General features: G+C 47.5%; 1 protein-coding gene across 3 annotated transcripts in view; it reads right to left on the bottom strand.

Moving 5' to 3' along the window:
* TAF8 (TATA-box binding protein associated factor 8) overlaps nt 1–21,682 on the bottom strand; it is a 129,115-nt gene that overhangs the window by 63,302 nt on the left and 44,131 nt on the right. For all 3 annotated transcript variants that reach the window (XM_063955087.1, XM_063955088.1, XM_063955089.1), the window contains one exon: nt 16,617–16,773. In XM_063955087.1, the coding sequence (XP_063811157.1) occupies nt 16,617–16,773 (157 nt within the window). The remainder of the gene's footprint in view (nt 1–16,616; nt 16,774–21,682) is intronic.

Raw genomic sequence — 21,682 nt, 5'->3', positions numbered from 1 at the left:
GACAATACTCGTTGTTCCAGATTGTCCTCGAAGGGCCTGGTATTCAGATCTTCAGGAAATGATCACAGAAGATCCATGGCCTCTTCCTCTCAGGGAGGACCTGTTGCAGCAGGGGCCCTGCGTATTCCAAGACTTTACGCGGCTACGTTTGACGGCATGGCGGTTGAACACCGAATCCTAGCTGGAAGAGGTATTCCGAAGGAAGTCATCCCTACTCTTATAAAGGCTAGGAAGGAGGTGACGGCGAAACATTATCATTGTATCTGGAGGAAGTATATATCTTGGTGTGAAGCCAAGAATGCTCCTACGGAAGATTTCCATCTGGGCCGTTTTCTCCACTTTCTACAGACAGGAGTGGATATGGGCCTGAAGTTAGGCTCCATTAAGGTACAGATTTCAGCCCTATCTATGGGGGTCATTCCGAGTTGAATCCTCTGTGTCGATGGAAGGTTGGATTTCTTGAAATTCACGATCCAGCCGTGTCGAATCAAAAATTGATGAGTGGTCTGAGCAGCCCGGATCAGTTAGTCCTGAGAGGAAGCCTTGATTAGAAGGTCGCCCAGATATGGGATGATCGATAGCCATAACGATCCCAATTTCGCGACCATTATAACCGTGATCTTTGTGAAGACTCTCGGGGCTGATGATAAGCCGAATGGTAGGGCTCTGAACTGGTAGTGATTTTTGTACACTGCAAATCGTAGGTAAGCTTGATGTGGGCTCCAAATTGGAACATGGAGGTACGCATCCTTTATGTCCATGGACATCATAAACTCCTCTTGTTCCAGTCCTGCAATAACGGACTGAATGGACTCCATCTTGAACCTGAAAACATTCAGGAACTGATTTAAAACATTTAAATTGAAGATTGGCCTGACAGACCCATCCGGTTTTGGTACCACGAAAAGGCTGGAATAAAATCCCGTTCCTCTTTGAGAAGTCGGGACCGGAAAAATTACTTCCATCTGAAGTAACTTCTCAGTTGCCGCTTCTAAGGCCCTCGCTTTCTGAGGAAGACCCGTTGTAAATAACGGATTGTGGGGTCATTGTAGAAAATCTATTTGGTATTCCTGGGATATAATCCTGTTGACCCAGACTTCTGGAGAGGTTTCTGCCCAGGTGTCCCGAAACCTTTCCATCCGTGCACCCACCAAAGGAGACCCGAGGTGAGCAGGGAGACAGTCATGCCACCGTCTTGTCGGAAGGCTTAGGGTCCTGCTTTTTGGTTGTAGCTTGGGAGCGGCCTCTATCTCTGCTTCCACGAGCCTGACTGCCATAACCTCTTCATCTGGCTCGAAAGGATTGAGACCTAAAGGAGTTAAACACCGGCCCTGAATAATTTCTTGTGGCTGGTGGGGTGGTCCAAGGTCATTAGGTCGACACCACTTAGGTCAACAATGATTAGATCGATCACTATTGGTCGACATGCATTAGGTTGACATGTACTAGGTCGACAGTTCAAAAGGTTGACATGAGTTTTTCACAATTCTTTTTAATTTTTGGACTTTTCATACTTTACGATCCACGTGGACAACAATTGGGAACGGAAACCTGTGCCGTGAGCAATGGTAGCGGAGCGATGCACCTTCGCTCGCCACGCGAGGAGACACGGTGCACTAATTGGGGTTCCCCGTCACTTTACGAAGAAAACAAAACCAAAAAAAGTAAAAAAACTGAAGTCGACCTAGTACATGTCGACTTAATGGCCCTATTGACCTAATGTACGTTGACCCAACATCCATACCCGTCCTAGGATACGTGGTTGGTATAAAAGTAGACTTCCCTGCTGTTGCCTGAGAAATCCACTTGTCTAACTCCGGACCAAATAACGTCTCTCCTACAAAGGGGATCGCCTCAACTGCTTTCTTGGAGTCAGAATCCACTTGCCATTCCCTGAGCCACAGGATTCTTCCAGCTGATATGGCCGAAGAAGAGATGCGTGATGCTATTCTGCTAGCATCCTTTGCTGCCTGACAAATGTATGTTGCCAACTCGCAAATATGCTCTGCAAGTCTAACTACCTCCTTCTGGCCCTGATCTTCTTCTACAGCCAGAACAATACGACCGGCCCATGCTACAATAGCCTTGGTGACCCAAGCACTAACAATTGTAGGTCTGTGTGATGCACCAGCCGCTACAATAATAGATTTCAGGGCTGTGTCTACCTTCGATCTGATGCATCCTTTAAAGTAGACACGTTCGGTATCGGCAAGATTGTCTTTTTTGACAGTCTGGCCAGTGAAGCATCCACAATCGGCGGAACCTCCCACTTAGGCATGACAGACTTTGGTAGTGGGTAATTGGCCTCAAACTTCTTTGGAATTTGGAAGCATTTATCAGGCTGCTTCCATGCTTCTCCCATTTGAACCTGAAGAGTCTGAGGAATTGGAAATACAGATGTTAATGGTTTTTGCGATTCAAATAAATCACATTTTTCAGGTTCCTTAACTTCTTCCTCATTGAAGTTAAGGACCTGTTTTACCGCCTCAATAAGAGAATCTAATCCCTTAACCTCAGAGTCCTCCTCTTGCGGACTGGTGTCCAGTATCTCCTCTACTGCCTCACATTCCTCATCATCAATTACAAGACCCTCCTCATCTGACTCTTCCTGTAGGATTGGGAGTGGTCTCTTAATTGCCTTACGCACAGTGTTTTTTGCTGGTGTGGGCGCAGTCATTCAAATTAAGAATTCCTCCATAGTTTTGTATAACCCTGCTGCCCATTCTGAATGCTGCTTACGAGATTCCTCCATCTCTCTGGAAATATCGGCTAGAGCACTTTCCCATGATGCCGACTGACCACTACTCCCAGATTGAGCATCCATTCTTAAACATGAGTCGCACACCCCGGTACTGCCAACATTAGTGCTCTTTTTACCACATTTTGAGCATACATAACATGTCTTGGTGGTCTTGTGCTGTGACATGTTTAACATGCCACCAACAGTCAGCAGTGCCACTAACAGTCAGCAGTGCTTTCACCCTATTTAAGTAGGAAGAGAAAGACCGTAGGAATATAGAGAGCAAGTGAATCTGGAAATACACAGCTGGAACTAATTCTTTATACAGTATATATAAAAAATATATATAAAATATTATATAGTTCTTTATTCAAAGATTCAGCAGCAGCAAAACTTTTCTCTAGCAACACCAGCAGTACAGTATGTAAATTAGTCTCAGGCTGTTCTGAATTTATTACATATGTTGCAATCTGCTTAACAGTGATTGGTAGCCGAGAAATCACCTCAGAGAGTTTGTAACTGCAGCTGCGCGCCTATTTCTAAAATTCAATATGGCCGCAACGGAAAAAAAAATTTGGACACATATTCTATTCGTCCTGTCTGCCGCTGTAATGTTTACCTGTGCGGCTCCAGAGCTGGCCCTAACCAATATGATGCCCTAGGCAAGATTTTGGCTGGTGCCCCCTAGCACCGCTGCTAGTTCTGCAGGAGATCCTTGGCATGAGTCATCTGAAAGCTCTGCTAACATTGGGCGCCTTTTGTTTATAAAAATGTATCTTATTTGCATTACTATGTGGCCAGGAATACACTGCAATGTAGCATTTCGTATGCAGATAAAGCCGCAGTCACACACAGAATATAGGCATGCCGCATATCATTTTAATCAGCAGAAGCTGCTGGTGCCCCTAAGCATACCAAATGCCCTAGGCCTTTGCCTAGTTTGCCTATGCCTAAGGCCGGCTCTGTGCGGCTCACCGCACGCGGCTACGGAATATTCTAATGACCGCTGTTGTACAATCAGGCTGCTTCTCTGCTGTGACTAACGTGCGCTCCCCCCTTCAGTCTGCTAAAACGCTGCCCCAAAAGAGTGCTTACTCTCACTAACTGACTATACCTGCTGCCTTTGCTTAACAGAGCCTCTCCTTGTAATGCAACTCACTGTTTGATGCTGCTGCTGTCTCTTGGGAGAGATGCCGACCCTTCAGTCAGGGTCTTTGTCTCCCAACTTCATGGAAGCCTTTTACCCCCTTTTAAACAAGTTGGCTGGGCCCCAAAGCTTTTCTCTGATAAGGATATTCTTAGTGGAGCAAGAGCTCCTTTTCTTCTGTGCTGCACCTCCCAGCACCATTTTTCAAACTGGGGGATATGGGCATGAAGGGGGAAGGAGACGGCTATACATTTATTTATTTTTAAAGTTAGATTGTGCCACTTCCGGTCTGCATACTTCACACCCCCAGCTGTATATTCTGTTCCAGTGTCCCCTACTGGATGAAAGAGAAATATCAAACAAACTTTTTCACGTTGTCATTATAGGGTATTGTGTGTAGAATTTTAAGGGAAAAAATTTAATTTATTCCAGTTTGGAATAAGGCTGTAACATAACAAAATCTGGAAAAAGTGAAGCGCTGTGAATACTTTCCAGATGCACTGTATAATGTATGTATCCCTCCCGTGTTCAAGGAGGTGGAGAAAACATGAGTAGAGCCGCACAAAGCCTGGGTATGTGACTGTGCACTTATACAGCCATCACTTGGATGCTTTGCTTGTGCATTATATTTAAGTCCCTAGAATGCTCTCTATTTTGCATGTCAGTTACTAGGAGTGTGGTTCATAGGGTAGACCACACTTAGGTCGACAGTGCCTAGGTTGACCACTATTGGTCGACAGTGACTAAGTCGTCACCTAAAATAGGTCGACACAAGCATTATATCGACATGTGCAAGGTCGACATGACAAAAGGTCAACATGTACTCAACCAAAAACAAAGACCTCAGAGGCCAAAGTATCAAACTTATAGAACTTAGCAAACGTGTTCAACCCAGACCAAGTAGCAGCTCAGCAGAGTTGTAAAGCCGAGACGCCCCGGGCAGTCGCCCAGGAAGAACTCACCTTACAAGTAGAGTGGGCCTTAACAGACGTGACCCGGCAAGCCTGCCATAGAATACGCATGTCAACCTGATCCAGTGAGAAATCTTCTGCTTAGAAGCAGGACACCCAATTTTCTTGGGATCATATAAGACAAACAGAATCCGATTTTCTATGACGAGCAGTCCTCTTCACAACATCTAAGGACTTTGATGAAATTGAGGAGTCAGTCGCAACTGGCACAACAATAGGTTGGTTGATATGAAATGCTGACACAACCTTCGGAAGAAACTGCTGACGTGTCCGGAGCTCAGCTTTATCTTCATGGAAGTAGGGACATTTACATAACAAAGACCCCCAACTCGGACACACGTCTAGCAGAAGCTAAGGCCAACAAAGTGAAAGCATTCCACGTGAGAAACTGGACCTCAACCTCCTGTAGAGGCTCAAACCAGTCCGACTGGAGGAACTGCAACACCACGTTAAGATCCCAGGGCGCTGGGTAGAGGAAAAAACATCCCAGTTGAAACTCCACCGTACGAAACTTCTTGAACTCGCACCAAGATACATATTTTTTTCAAAATATGATGGTAATGTTTAGACATTACTCCTTTCCTAGCCTGTATCAGGGTAGGAATAACCTTGTTTGGAATGCCCTTCCGAACTAATATCTGGCATTCAACCTCCATGCCGTCAAACCTAGGCGCGGTAAGTCTTGATAGGCGAACGGCCCCTGTTGCAGCAGGCCCTCACGAAGAGGAAGAGGCAACTAGCAGTAGATCCAGAAGTTCCGCGTACCAAGTCCTTCTTGGCCAGTCTGGAGCAATAAGGATCGCTTGAACTCTTGTTCTCCTTATGAGCTTTAGGATTCTTGGAATGAGTGGAAGTGGAGGAAACACGTACACCGACTGGAACACCCATGGAGTCACCAGGGCGCCCACCGCCACGGCTTGCGGGTCCCTCGACATGGAACAATAACGCTGAAGCTTCGTGTTGAGACGAGAGGCCATCATGTCTATTTGAGGTACAACCCAAAGATCTGTTACCTCCCTGAACACCTCCGGATGGAGACCCCCACTCCCCTGGATGGAGATCGTGGCTGCTGAGGAAATTCGCTTTCCAGTTGTCTACTCTCGGAATGAAGATTGCTGACAGCGCCAACGCATGTTTTTCTGCCCAGAGGATGATTCTTGTTACCTCTGACATTGCAGCTCTGCTCTTCGTTCCGCCGTCGGTTTATGTAAGCCACTGTCGTTACATTGTCTGACTGCACTTGAATGGCCCGGTTTCTCAGAAGATGGGCCGCTTGGAGAAGACCGTTTGTAGATGGCTCTTTTTTCCAGAATGTTTATCGGTAGGCCGGCTTCCAGATTTGACCACCTTACTTGGAAGTTTTCCCATTGAGTGACTGCGCCACAGCACCGGAGACTTGCATCCATGGTTATAAGGATCCAGTCCTGAATCCCGAACCTGCGGCACCCAGAAGGTGAGGTAATTGAAGCCACCAGAGGAGTGAAATCCTGGCCCTTGGCGACAGACGTATTCTCTGGTGCATGTGTAGATGAGGGGGCCGAGCATGAAACCTTCCGTACTGCAGAGCCTCGTAAGAGGCCACCATCTTCCCCAGAAGGCGAATGCACTAATGAACCGAGACTCGGGCTGGCTTCAGGACATCCCGGACCATTGTTTGTATCACCAACGCTTTCTCTTCCGGAAGAAATACTCTCTGCACTTCCGTGTCGAGGATCATTCCCAGAAGGACAACCTCCTGTCGGATCCAAATGTGATTTCGGAAGGTTCAGGATCCAACCGTGTTCCCTGAGCAGATGAGTCGTGAGAACAATGGACTGCAACAACTTCTCCTTGAACGATGCCTTTATCAGCAGATCGTCCAGATACGGGATTATATTCATCCCTTGTCTGTGGAGGAGAACCATCATCTCCGACATCACCTTGGTGAACACCCTCGGTGCTGTGGAAAGGCCAAATGGCAAGGCCTGGAATTGAAAATGACTAACAGTATGAATCGGAGAAAAGCTTGATGCGACAGCCAAATTGGAATGTGGAGGTACACATCCTTGATATCCAGGGACACCAGGAATTCCCACTCTTCCAGACCTGATATCACCGCCCTCAGAGACTACATTTTGAACTTGAACTCCCTCTGAAAGGGGTTTAGCGATTTTAAGTTCAAAATGGGCCTGACCGAACCATCCGGTTTCGGTACTACAAAAAGGTTTGAATAGTAAGCCTGATTTGCAGAACCGGTGAGGTGGGAGATCTTGAAACTCCAGCCTGTACCCCTGGGATACAATATCCAGGCCGGACGACACCCAGACGAGTCTCGCCCCCACTGGCCCTGCCTCCAGGCCGCACGGTCCACCGTCATGCTGAGGACTTAGGCGTACCTGAAGCAGGCTTCTGTTCCTGGGAACCCGCGGCAGCAGGTTTCTTGGATTTCGATCGACCTCCCCTAAAGAAGGTGTTAGACGGCTTGGCCTTTCTTGCTTTAGCAGCCCGAAAAGACTGTGATGCAGGAGGGAGTATAAGGTTTCTTCGCAGCCGGTGCAGCTGAGGGAAAAAAAGGTGACTTACCCGCGGAAGCCGTGGAAATCCACGCATCCAAAGCCTCCCCAAATAGAGCCTGACCTACGTAGGGTAGGGTCTCCGCACCTCTCCTGGATTCCGTGTCGGCAGACCACTGGCGCAGCCAAAGTCCTCTGCGAGCTGAGACAGACATGGAAGATATCCCTACAGCCATCGAACCCAGGTCTTTCATGGATTCCACCATAAATCCTGCAGAATCCTGAATGTTACGTAAAAACAATTCAACATCACTTTTATCTATTGTATCCAAATCTTCAAGTAACGTGCCTGATCACTTTACTATAGCTTTGGAAATCCATGCACAGGCAATAGTAGGACGTAGTATCGCCCCTGAAGCCGTGTATATGGATTTGAGCGTAGCGTCAGTTTTGCGATCAGCCGGTTCTTTTAACGCGGTAGATCCTGGGACAGGTAAAACCACATTTTTTGAGAGTCTGGATACAGACACGTCAACTATTGGTGGATTTTCCCATATTTTTCTATCCTCTTTAGGGAAAGGGAAAGCAACCAGAACCCTTCTATGGATCTGACATTTTTTCTCCGGGTTCTCCCAGGCCTTCTCAAAAATAGCATTTAATTCTTTAGACGCAGGGAAGGTTAGTGAGGCTTTCTTATGGTCTGTGAAGTAAGCCTGCTCAACCTGCTCAGGTGTTGTATCAGAAATATTCAACACATCTCGGCCTCTATCATCAAGAGATGCCGCCCCACGCAGTACATCCCCATCACCGTCTGCCGTGTCAGAGTCGGTATCCGTGTCATCCTGCATTATTATGGCAAGAGCACGTTTTTACGAGCGTACGTCAGGAAGCCCTGAGGTAACAGAACCGTATCAATCTGCCATAGAGTTCTGTAAAACCTGAGTTGCAGACTCATTTTGTGCAACTCTAGTAGACATCTGAGAAATCATGGTTTTAAGAGAGGCTAACCACTCAGGCTCTCTTGCTGGGACCTGTGCTAACATAGTGCAATCATGATTACATGGAATTGGATCCTCCTGAGAGGACATATCCTCTGCAACATATGACACAGAGTCCCTGGACATAGCTTAATGGAGACCACAAACACTCCACACACACACACAGGGAAAGGCAGACAGAGTTTCCCCCCAAGAATGCCAAGAGAGACACAGAGATTGGAGACAACCCACACACAGCGCTTTCTGGATAGAGAACAGCCACTACGCAGCGCTGACTGTGTACCTTAATAGGTTACACAGTCTGTACACAGCCCCCCCTTCTACAACCCCCTGGTACCGTTATAAGATAGCTGGAGGTGATGAGGAAGGACAGCTCTACCTTTCAGCGTCTCTGCAGGCAGTGAAAATGGCGCTGAACGCTGCTGGGGCCGCTCTGATAAGCTCCGCCCCCTTTCATGGCGCTGCTTCCTGCTCTCTGTTCGAATTATACTGGCCTGAGGTATGAGCTGGCAGTGATCCGGGGTCCCCGACAGGCTTGCTGACCAGTGTAGGGTGTAGGCGCTGGCTCAGGGCGACCCTCACAGCGCCGCACTATGTACCGCTGAGCCCCGGAGCGCAGTTAGTACTGTGCTCTATACCCTGTTGCCGCCATCTTCACACCGGCCCCCCGCTTGCTAGGGGGGCTCGGGGACTAACTCGCCACAAGTCTTATGGCTCTGTAAGGGGGTGGCGGCATGCTGCCGGGGTGGAGCGATCCCCTGTGGCGGCGATCAATCAATCCCTTCAGGAGCTCAGTGTCCTGTTAGCGGAGATAGTGGCTCAGACCCCGCAGGGCGGACACTACTCCCCCCCTTAGTCCCCCGAAGCAGGGAGGCTGTTGCCAGCAGCCTCCCTGTAAAATAATAAACTCTAAAAAAAACTTTTACTAGGGAAACTCTGGAGAGCTCCTTTAGCTGTGACCGGCTCCTCCGGGCACATTTTCTGGTAGGAGGGGCATAGAGGGAGGAGCCAGCCCACACTCTCAAACTCTTAAAGTGCCAATGGCTCCTAGTGGACCCGTCTATAGCCCATGGTACTAATGTGGACCCCAGCACCCTCTAGGACGTAAGAGAAACCATGTGCACTGCAGTTGGGGCAGATATAACGTGCAGAGAGAGTAAAAATAAAGCAGCCAGTATTTACCCTGGGCGGAAAATAGGAATTAAATACCTACCGGTAATTCCTTTTCTCGTAGTCCGTAGTGGATACTGGGGAGCAGTAGATTACGATGGGGTATAGATCGGGTCCACTGGAGCCTGGCACTTTAAGAAATCAATAGTGTGTGCTGGCTCCTCCCCTCTATGCCCCTCCAAGCAGACTCAGTCTAGGAAACTGTGCCCGAGAAGACGGACATACTGTGAGAGGATATGACACATATGCGGTGAGATAACGAACCAACACACAATAACAACAAAGATAGCAGAGCTAACCAGAACAGAGGAAAGCAACGCCAACTATAGAAGGATAGCAACGTTAACCACACAAGGAACAGGGAAAGGAACAGCAAACCCAACCAAGAACAATTACAACCCGGTAAGTAGGACACGAAGCACTGGGGCGGGCGCCCAGTATCCACTACGGACTACGAGAAAAGGAATTACCGGTAGGTATTAAAGTCCTATTTTCTCTAACGTTCTAGTGGATACTGGGGAGCAGTAGATTACTATGGGGACATCCCAAAGCTCCCAGTACGGGTGGGAGAGTGCCGAAACCCCTGCAGAATAGCCTGACCAAACTTTGGCCAAGGTGTCGTACCTGTAGAACTTAACAAACGTGTTCAAACGAGACCACGTAGCTGCCCGGCACAACTGTAAGGCCGAGACACCCCGGGCAGCCGCCCAGGAAGAACCCACCAACCTTGTGTAGTGGGCCTGAATAGAACTCGGCAGCGGCAGACCTTCCGAAGTATAGGCTTGTTGGATAGTCAATTTGAGCCAACGAGCAATGGACTGCTTGGAGGCAGGGCAACCAATTTTTGTAGCATCATAAAAGACGAAAAGCGAGTCAGACTTCCTGTGGCGAGCAGTCCTTTTAACGTAAATCCTCAAAGCCCTCACTACATCCAGGGACTTTGGAGCAACGGAAGTGTCGGATAAAACTGGAACCACAATTGGTTGATTAACATGAAAGGCCGACACCACCTTCGGCAAAAACTGTAGGCGAGTTCTGAGCTCCGCTCTATCCTCATAAAATATCAAGTGTGGGCTCTTACAGGACAAAGCCCCCAATTCCGACACCCGTCGAGCAGAAGCCAAGGCCAGTAACATAACAGTCTTCCACGTTAGGTATTTTAAGTCCACCCTATGTAAGGGTTCAAACCAATCCGACTGGAGAAAGGTCAAGAACACATTGAGGTCCCACACAGCCCGTGGAGGAACAAAGGGTGGTTGAATGTGCAAAACCCCCTTAAGAAAGGTCTGTAATTCAGGAAGTACCGCCAGTTGTTTCTGGAAGAAGATAGAGGGAGACGAAATCTGAACCTTTATGGAGCCTAAACATAGGCCCTTATCCACTCCTGCTTGCAGTAACAGTAGAAAACGGCCCAGACGAAATCCACAGGGGAACATTTTCTACCCTCACACCAAGAAACATTGGGGTTAATTCTGAGTTGATCGCAGCAGGAATTTTGTTAGCAGTTGGTCAAAACCATGTGCACTGCAGGGGAGGCAGATATAACATGTGCAGAGAGAGTTAGATTTGGGTGTGGTGTGTTCAATCTGCAATCTAAATTGCAGTGTAAAAATAAAGCAGCCAGTATTTACCCCGCACTGAAACAAAATAACCCACCCAAATCTAACTCTTTCTGCACGTTATATCTGCCTCCCCTGCAGTGCACATGGATTTGCCCAACTGCGATCAACTCAGAATTACCCCCCATTATTTCTTCCAAATACAGTGGTAATGTTTGGAAGTGACCATCTTACGGTCCTGGATCATAGTGGAAACCACCTTGGATGGAAGACCCTTCCTGGTTAAAATCTCCCTCTCAACTTCCAGGCCGTCAAACGTAGCCGCTGTAAGTCTGGATAGATGAACGGTCCTTGCTGAAGAAGGTCCTTGAGAAGCGGCAGAGGCCAGGGATCCTCCAGCGACAGGGTCAGGAGGTCCGCATACCAGGCCCGTCGAGGCCAATCTGGGGCAATGAGAATTGCCTAAGCTCTTTCCTTTTTGAGTCTTTTGAGAACTCTTGGGATGAGAGGAATTGAAGGAAACAGGTAAACAAACTGGTAAGTCCATTGAATCATCAGAGCATCTACCGCAACCGCCTGCGGGTCCCTCGTTCTGGAGCAGTAATGATGGAGCTTCCTGTTGAGACAAGAAGCCATCAGGTCTATCTGTGGATAACCCCACCGGTGAACAAGTTGTTGAAACACCCGAGGGTGGAGGCCCCATTCCCCCGGATGGAGGTTGTGCCAACTTAGGAAGTCCGTTTCCCAATTGTCCACTCCTGGAATGTAAATTGCTCAGATGGTCTTTGCGTTGGCTTCCGCCCAGTGGAGTATTCTTGACACCTCTCGCATTGCAGCCCTGCTTCTTGTTCCTCCCTGTCGGTTGATGTACGCTACTGCCGTGGCAATGTCCGACTGCACCTGAATGGCCTGATTCCGAATGAGGTATGAGGCCTGTATTAGAGCATTGTAAATTGATCTGAGTTCCAGGATGTTGAATGGAAGAGAAGATTCCTAAAATGACCATGTCCCCTGGAACTGCACCACTTGAGTCACAGCCCCCCAACTCCGGAGGCAGGCATCCATTGTCAACAGCGTCCACGACTGGGTGTTGAAACTCCGACTCTCCACTAGATGGGAGACTTGTAGCCACCATAGCAGGGATATCCGTGCTTTCGGTGACAGGGTTATATGCTGATGCATGTGAAAGTGAGATCCCAACCATTTGTCCAACAAATCCAGTTGAAATGATCTTGCAACCATCTTGCCTAGCAAGCGAATGCAAAGATGAATTGAGACCACGCGAGGTTTCAGCACCATCCGGACCATAGACTTAATAGTCAAAGCCTTGTCCATTGGAAGCTAAACCTTCTGAGACACCGTATTCAGGATCATCCCCAGGAACTGAATTCTCTGAGACAGTTCCAAGTGAGATTTCCGGAAATTGCGTATCCATCCGTGATCCGTAAGCAAACGAGTAGTCAGGTCGATACTGTGCAGCAGCTGCTCCCTGGACATTGCCTTTATCAGGAGATCGTCCAGGTACGGGAATTACACTGACACCCATCAATTGTAGCATAATTTCCGCCATTACCTTTGTGAATACCCTTGGGGCTGTGGAGAGACCAAAGGGTAGGGCCTGAGACTGGAAATGCTGGTCCAGTATCGTGAACCTGAGGAACACTTGGTGAGGGAGCCAAATTGGGATAAGCAGGTAAGCGTCCTTGATATCAAGGGACACCAGAAACTCCCCCTCCTCCAGATTTGCTATCACTGCTCTTAGAGATTCCATCTTGAATCTGAACACTCGAAGATAAGGGTTCAGGGATTTGAGGTTCAAGATCGGTCGTACAGAGCCGTCCGGCTTCGGAACAACAAAGAAACTGAAGTAAAACTCCTTTGTGTGCAGCTGAGGAAGTACTGGAACAATAACTCCCGTAGAAAGCAGCTTTTGCACTGCCTCCTGTAAGGAAACTCTAGCTACCGGTGAAGCTGGTAAGCCTAACCTGAAGAATCTGAGAGGAGGGAATTCAAGCCGGTATCCTTGGTATATGAGCTTCCTCACCCAAGGATCCCGGCAGGACTCTGCCCATATGTGGACGAAGTGTTGAAGGCGAACACCTACTTGAAAGTCGCCTTGCTGCTGGGGCAAACCGTCACGCAGAGGACTTCTTAGAAGAGGATCCGGAGGTCTGGTCCGCAGGTCCAGCAGCCGCTGGTTTACGGGACTTACCACGAATTCCTCTAGAACAGTGGTTCTCAAACTCGGTCCTCAGGACCCCACACAGTGCATGTTTTGCAGGTAACCCAGCAAGTGCACAGGTGTATTAATTAATCACTGACACATTTTAAAAGGTCCACAGGTGGAGCTAATTATTTCACTTGTGATTCTGTGAGGAGACCTGCAAAACATGCACTGTGTGGGGTCCTGAGGACCGAGTTTGAGAACCTGTGCTCTAGAAGCAGTGGATGTACATCTGGCTTTGCCTCTGAATCTGGCCACCCGAAAGGACTGCAGGAAGGGCCCAGGATAGAGACGACTAGCAGGTGGCGGGGCAGACGGCAGACATGTAGATTTACCTGCAGCTGCCTGAGATATCCACTTGTTCAGTTCTTCTCCAAACAAGACATCACCTGTAAAAGGAAGGTTCTCAACTTTTTTAGAATCAGCATCTGCTGACCATTGTCGCATCCACAGGGCTCTATGAGCCGATACTGCCATAGCAGTGGTATGGCCGTTAATGATACTAAGTTCCTCGCTCATAAAGTTTGCAGCATCTCGGATGTGTTGTAATGTAACCAACTCTTCCTGAGGTAGTGTAAGCAGCCCCTTTAGAATCTCATCAGACCATTTTACCATGGCTCTAGAAATCCAGCTGCATACTATGGTAGGGCATTGGGCTACACCGTATGCAGTGTAAATTGATTTAAGAGTGGTTTCAATCTTGCGATCAGCTGGGTCTTTAAGAGAAACAGCCCCAGGGACAGGTAAAAAAACTTACGTGACAGACTGGACACAGAGGTATCCACTGTCGGTGGGATTTCCCAGATTTTCCTATCCTCTGCAGGGAAATTAAAAGTATTTAGCAGCAGTTTAGGGGTAATAAATTTCTTGTCAGGATTTATCCACGCTGCCTTAGCCAGGGAATCTAATTCTTTAGAAACCGGGAAGGTTTCAGAGGACTTTGGTTTCACATTAAAAAACAATTCCTCTGTCTGTTCTTCCTCCTTATCTGGGATATTGAGCACCTCCCTAATAGCATAAAAGAGGACCTCAACACCTGAGGACAGGGTATTATCCTCGTCCTATGAGAGACCAACAGAGGGGGCTGAGGAGTCTGCCTCTGGTCGGCAGCAGCTAACATAAACGTGTCCATAGTTTGTTTCAGGGTCTTTCTGGTTTAGCCGTAGCCAACTCTGAATTAATACTGGTAATCATAGTTTTAAATGATTCCATCCACTCAGGTTCCTGCACATTACTTCTCTGTGAAGGAAGTGAGCATTGGGTACACATTAGGGGCCATTGTGAGGAATGTGTAAACCTAGCCTTGCATAAAGTACACACAGACTTGTTTGCAGACATGCTTGAGCAGAAAACACACAGATTAGTATGAAATACAGTGCAGTATTAGTGAGATAGCACACTTATCCCAGACCACCCTGAATGGAGTGACACAGAGAGGATTGGGACCAGCACACAACACCACAGACCGAGCTGCACCCCGCTGGGTGTCTCTTATGTGTAAATTTCCATACAGCGGTTTAACCGCTGACTATGTGCTCCCCCCTTGCTTATAACCCCCTGGTACTAGTTACAATGGTGATTCAGTGGGTCCTGTGGAGGAGCAGTCTCCACATGCAGCCTGTAAGATCAGCAGCAGCAGGAAACGGCGCGGTTTAGCCTCTGGTCCCTCAATCCGTTAAGCCCCGTCCCATAATGGCGCGCTGTCCCTGCAGTTTATTTATACTGGCTTACTCCATTATTTGTGTAAAAAGAGAGTGCGCAAACCCCTTTAACCATGCTGCCAGTGTGGGTACTTAGTTGGCACCGTGGCCCGTAGCCAGGTGACCACTGTCCCTTTATGCAGCCATTTGCACCGGGGACCCGCTAACTGGGACCCCAATGTAACCCTCCCTGTACTGCGTCTCTTCAGCATCTGTTAGAGGTGGCATCATGCTGTCGGCATGGGCTCACACCCGAGGGGTATGAGAAACATCACCTCAGGAGCTCAGTGTCCTGTCAGCGGGAAACGAACCATTAAGGAAGTTGGTTCGGTCCCCCCTAAGTCCAAAGACACAGGGAGACTCTGGAAAACTCTCTGGAGAGCAACAGAATGCACCCGGCATCTTGGGCACATTTTCTAAACTGAGTCTGCAGGAGGGGCATAGAGGGGAGGAGCCAGCACACACTATTGATTTCTTAAAGTGCCAGGCTCCAGTGGACCTGATCTATACCCCATGGTAATCTACTGCTCCCCAGTTTCCACTAGGACGTTAGAGAAACAAAATAACCTACCTAAATCTAACTTTTTCTGCAAATGTTATATCTGCCACACCTGCAGTGCACATGGTTTTGCCCAACTGCTAACACATTTGCTGCTGTGATCAGATCTGAATTACCCACTTATTCCAAAAGATTGCTATAATAATAGAAAAATGTGCCTCCGCAAAGGACTTCAGCGTATGCACAATTATGCAACTTGGATATTGTAGTTGTTTAAGTTTTCGTAAAAAATGTGTTTCCACTTGAAGTTTGTTGGTTTTAAGGCCACATTAAAGTTAGAAATAAATTCTGACAATTTATCTTGATTTCATGCATTGTATCACAAAAAAAATAGCAATTTCAATAAGGGTGCACAGACTTTTTTACTATCCATTATAGCTAGAACATCTAGCTATTATTTCATAGTTCTGACTTACGGACTTTTCATTAACGTTCGGCTTTTCCCTTGCCACCTGCTTCAAAAGCTCAAAAACAAGTGTGTGTCAGTTATATAGGGGTCTATTTACTAAGCCACTGGTGCTCAAACTCGGTCCTCAGGACCCCACACGGTTCATGTTTTGAAGGTCACCTGTACATTTTTAAAATGCGACAGTTGATGTCTGCTGGGTGACATGGAAAACGTGAACCGTGTGGGCTCCTGAGGGCAGAGTTTGAGAACCACTGTACTAAGTTTTGGAGAGAGATACAGTGGAGAGAGAAAAATGACAGGAGCTGGTTGGTACTTTATCTCTCTCCACTTTATCTCTTTCCAAGGCATAGCAAATAGGCCCCATAGTTACTAAATTCAACTTATTCTATACTATTGCTTTGTTTAATCTCCAGTGACACAAGAGTGTTATAACTCAAGTCAAAATGGGGCACATTTACGAAAGCTTGAGATAAAGTACCAACCAGTCAGCTTCAAACTGTCATTTTACAGGTTGTGTTTGAAAAATTACACTTAGGAGCGGATTGATTGGTACTTTAACTCTCTCGAACCTTGTTGATAAGTTTCCCCCTAAATCGGACAAACAATTCTATGATAAATTATTTCCTGCACACTCCCATCACACTTACAGCTTTGTAACATCTCGGTCAGAGTCTCCACAGCTGCTTTCTCTGCACTCTCAAATCCAGCTTCAGTGAGAAGAGAACTGACAACCACCTGTAACGTTCGCCGACGGGCCAGCAAGTAGTTATCTGCAGGGGTGGAGGCACCACGGCCACAGGATCTCTAAGAAGTAATGAAATGTCATAATACTATAAATATATTATGGCAGTGTGAGTCTTTCAAATGTGAGGAAGGGATTGACTTCTACAGAAGCATGAGAAAGCCCTACTCCTTATATTAGTGGTTCTCAAAACTTTTTTGAATCACGACGCCCTAGAGTATCAGAATTTTTTTCACCGCCCCCCCTAGGCCAAAAGTTTCTTACAGAGTAATTTAGAAAGAAACTTTAAATTAAGTAAATTGTGTTTATATGTCATCCTTAGGTTCAGATATGTGGTGGGGGACAAGATTTGCTTCTGTTTGTCCACATATTTTATGACTGGCAGCCACCAGTACTGGTTTTGCCTATTACATTGCCCATAAATAATTTTAATTGGTCCTGGACCACTAATCCAAGGCACCCCTGCAAGTGTCCCGAGGCACCCCAGTGTGCCACAGCACACAGTTTGAGAACCACTGCCTTATACTCTCAGATTTACACCCATTCTTTATAAAGACTATATAGAGAAAGGAGTGTCGCAACCATTGCAAAATTTACTAAGGGACTCAACAATGCCGCTGAAGAACTCCAGGCCACCCAATCTTCTCTGCAAACAGTATATCGCTGCTCCCACTGTCACTAGCTCACTAATACCCCTTTTACACCGCCAGCTTCTAAAATGGGTTATTGCACATAAGTGCACATAACACGTGTTGCTGCGCGGTGTAAAAGAGGGCCCAGTTGGAATAATCCATGTTGAGTGACCCGGTATTTCATCTCGGGTAGCTTGCAGGGTTGAACACGGGTTCAACTCGGCGCGCTGTGCTGTGTAAACAGGAAGCCGGGTCGATGCAACCCATTTCCCGTTTACTCTATGTGGATGGGCGGCGCTTGGAGATCGTGTTGTCTACAAGAACCGCCCCCGCCGCATCACCACTGACGTCACCAACCTGGCAATATGCCAGGCTGGAAACTGTGCCAGCAAGGGGCCTGAGGCGGGTCGCACCCAGTAAGCGCCCGTGTCATGTTCTCCAGTACGACTTGCCTCATTAGGTCTAAAAGGGGTATCGGTTATCCTCTACTCTTGCAATTATGCATTATATTGTATGCTAACCAGCCTTCTCATTATATTCATCAATTATGTAACTGCACTGGGGTCCAAAATTAGAAGAGACAAATTCTATACAGGAGGTAAGCAATATTTGTCTGGCCAGCAATTATAGATGTACAAGTTCCTGCAGGGTCTGACAACCAAAGGCTGAGGATATGACATGTGCCCAAGCTTAGAGAATGCATATCTGAGTTATCCTACTGAACTTGTCACCCGACACTGTGTGAAACTGTAATGGCTCCACTGCTTTAGCATCTTTTTCCCTATCACATTTACATATGTGTTTTCAAGGGATGCGGATAGCATCCAGGCAGTCGGGATGCCGGCGGTTAGTTGACCGACGCTGGAATCCCGACACCACTCGGAATCCCGGCACTGGAACCCCAATATCCCAAAGGGGGGATGGAGGTGTTAGGATTAGAGGGAAGTTAGCCCTAACTGCCATTCCCAGTGTCTTAGTCCTAGCCGCCGACCCAGGCGGGCTAGGGGAGGGGACAGAGGAGGGGTAAAATAATTATCCAGCCCCCTGGCAGCATTCTAATTGTCAGATTAACTCATAAGTTTGAGTATTCAGTTAGTGTGTTTATCAGCTCCTAATACCTTAAACAAATTGAAAATAGGATAAATTACAGCATTCTGATCTAAAGTTTTAGAATGCAGCACAACCTATTTCTCATTGGTTAATGGTCGCTACCAGTGCCTCCTAGAGCAGGCATGTCATACTCAAAATCCCAACTGGGTCGAATTATTAAGGTCTAAGATATCCCCGTTAAAACATCGGGTCCGAAAAACGGCCGACTTTTTTTCCGATGTTTCACCAATTTTTTTTACAGGCTATCCTGTTAAATTGCATGTAAAAAAAAAATATTTTCTCCCGAAAACACACAGGTTCAGTGAAACCTGTGTGTTTTCGGGTGAAACAGCCCTGTTTTCGGACGAAAACGGGGCAGTTTCCGGGGGATTCCGGCAGGCGAAACAAAATCCCTGATAAGCCGGCACATGCCGCGGCTTATCGGGCTAATTAGATAGCCCCCGGCGGGACAATTAGACCCGGTAAAAAAACGGGGCTAATTGGATATCCCCCTAAGTCTTGTGTGGGCCGTAAGAAAAAGAAAAAAGTATAGGTATATATATATATATATATATATATATATATATATATATATATATATATATATATATATATATGTATATAGGTCCAGTATCCTTTATCCAAAATGCTTGGGACTAGAAGCATTTTGGATAACAGATGTTTCCATATTTTCTGAATATTTTTATGCACCCACTATAGTGCCAGTTACACATGATGTCCCTCAGTATAGTGCCCCCCATTACACCCCCATTCCCCTGTTCAGCATGCCCCGCAGACTTACATTAGCAGAATGCTCCTTCGTGGGCATGCCGCTTCATAGGTCAGGGCTCCAGCTGTAAGGGCTGCGGCTTTAAGGGCTCCCTGGCAGTCAGGGCTGTGACTGTCTGTGAGGGATCCCCGGCTCCATGCTTCACACCGCCACATGGGTGCCGGTGGGCGGTGCAGGCCGTGGGGCAATGTCACCATAAGCGGACAAAGGCAGAACGCAGGGGACGCAGTTCTGCCCCATTCCGACCTGCCAATGGACCGCAAAAAGATCCTGCCCGAGTGGTACGGGTCCGTGAGTTTGACACCCCTGTCCTAAAGCAACTAGAAGGTGAAAATGTAGCACATTTATCTCGTATACATATTGATCAAAAAAATAAATCTTGTTTTTGCTGTTCCAATAAACTAGATGCATTAGTGCTCCTCCCCAGTTCTTTGCAAGGAACAACTTCAATGCATCTTAAGGTGCATTTACACTAGACAACATGCAAAAGAAACAATTGGGGTGATTCAGACCTGGTAGTAGATGTGCTAAATTTAGCACATCTACGATCAGCTTCCTGACATGCGGGGGGACGCCCAGCACAGGGCTAGTCTGCCCCGTATGTCAGGCCCTACCCCGTCGCACAAGTACAAAAGCATTGCACGGCTGGCAGGGAGCTACTCGTCACTGCCCGGGTCGCAGCGGCTGCGTATGACGTCATGCAGCCGCTGCGGCCCGCCCCCTCCCGCCCAGCGACCGCCTCTGCCTGTCAATCAGGCAGAGGCGATCGCAGGGCTAAGACAGCAGTCGGCTGTCTGCCATGCGCAGTTCAGGCCTGATCGCTGCTGTGTGAACACGCACAGCAGCAATCAGTTCTGGATTAGCCCCAATATCTTTCACAATTTCCCTTGAACTCCCTGGAACGCCTGGACAAACAATAAAGTGCATACACACTGAAAAATATTGTGAAAGATATATTTCAGTGATGTCACCCTGCCACAGCCCTGAGCATGCAGTTGTTAACAATATAGCCAAAATTGAGCTGCATGTACAAACAGGGGACCTTGTTTAATGACCCATGGGAGTAAGCATCATTCAAAGCATACACACTGGACGATATTACAAACAGTATCACTCAGAAGTGGGGAAAAAGGAGATTTATGGTAGACTTACCATTGTTAAATCTCTTTCTGAGAGGTACACTGGGTTCCACAGGGAATACATCGGGATGTAGAGATAGATCTTGATCCAGGCACCAACAGATTAAAGCTTTAGCTGTCCCAGGATGCATTGGGGCCTCCTCTATAAGCCCATCTCTAGGCACTGTGAGCTCAGTTTCATTAACCAGTCCAATGCAGGAGCAGGTAAAAGAGAAGGCAGATTTTAGTCACATAGAACCACATTCTCATGACAGGAGAAGAGACCAGCGGCTAATGTCATACAAACCCAAAGAAGCTGCGTCAGGACGGGCGACCTGTGGGACCCAGTGTACCTCACAGAAAGAGATTTAACAATGGTAAGTCTACCATAAATCTCCTTTTCTGCAGCGGGGTAGAGTGTGTTCCACAGGGAATAGATCGCGGATGTCCTAAAGCAGTTCCTCAAGGAAGGGGACGTGCCATAGCGGGTATGAGAACCCGGCATCCAAAGGAAGCATCGTGGGAGGCGGAAGTATCAAAGGCATAGAACCTAATGAACGTGTTCACAGAGGACCACGTAGCCAGCTTCCTTGCACAATTGTTCTGCGGACACGCAATGGCGGGCCGCCCAAGAAGGTCCAACAGACCGAGAAGAATGGGCTTTAATAGCAGTAGGAGCTTGAAGTCCAGCCTGCGCTTAAGCTTGTGCAATCACCATTCTAATCCATCTGGTCAAGGTTTGCTTATTCGCAACCCAGGCACGTTTGTGGAAACCAAACAGTACAAAAAGGGTATCTGACCTCTTAATAATAAGAATTTACTTACCGATAATTCTATTTCTCGGAGTCCGTAGTGGATGCTGGGGTTCCTGAAAGGACCATGGGGAATAGCGGCTCCGCAGGAGACAGGGCACAAAAAGTAAAGCTTTCCGATCAGGTGGTGTGCACTGGCTCCTCCCCCTATGACCCTCCTCCAAGCCTCAGTTAGGTACTGTGCCCGGACGAGCGTACACAATAAGGGAGGAATTTTGAATCCCGGGTAAGACTCATACCAGCCACACCAATCACACCGTACAACTTGTGATCTAAACCCAGTTAACAGTATGATAACAGAGGAGCCTCTGAAAGACGGCTCCCTACAACAATAACCCGAATTAGTTAACAATAACTATGTACAATTATTGCAGATAATCCGCACTTGGGATGGGCGCCCAGCATCCACTACGGACTCCGAGAAATAGAATTATCGGTAAGTAAATTCTTATTTTCTCTATCGTCCTAGTGGATGCTGGGGTTCCTGAAAGGACCATGGGGATTATACCAAAGCTCCCAAACGGGCGGGA

Source organism: Pseudophryne corroboree, chromosome 2 (assembly GCF_028390025.1).
Source record: "Pseudophryne corroboree isolate aPseCor3 chromosome 2, aPseCor3.hap2, whole genome shotgun sequence".
Taxonomy (NCBI): Eukaryota; Metazoa; Chordata; class Amphibia; order Anura; family Myobatrachidae; genus Pseudophryne; species Pseudophryne corroboree.
Note: the sequence above shows the minus strand (reverse complement) of the source record. Positions and strands in the feature narration are given on the sequence as shown.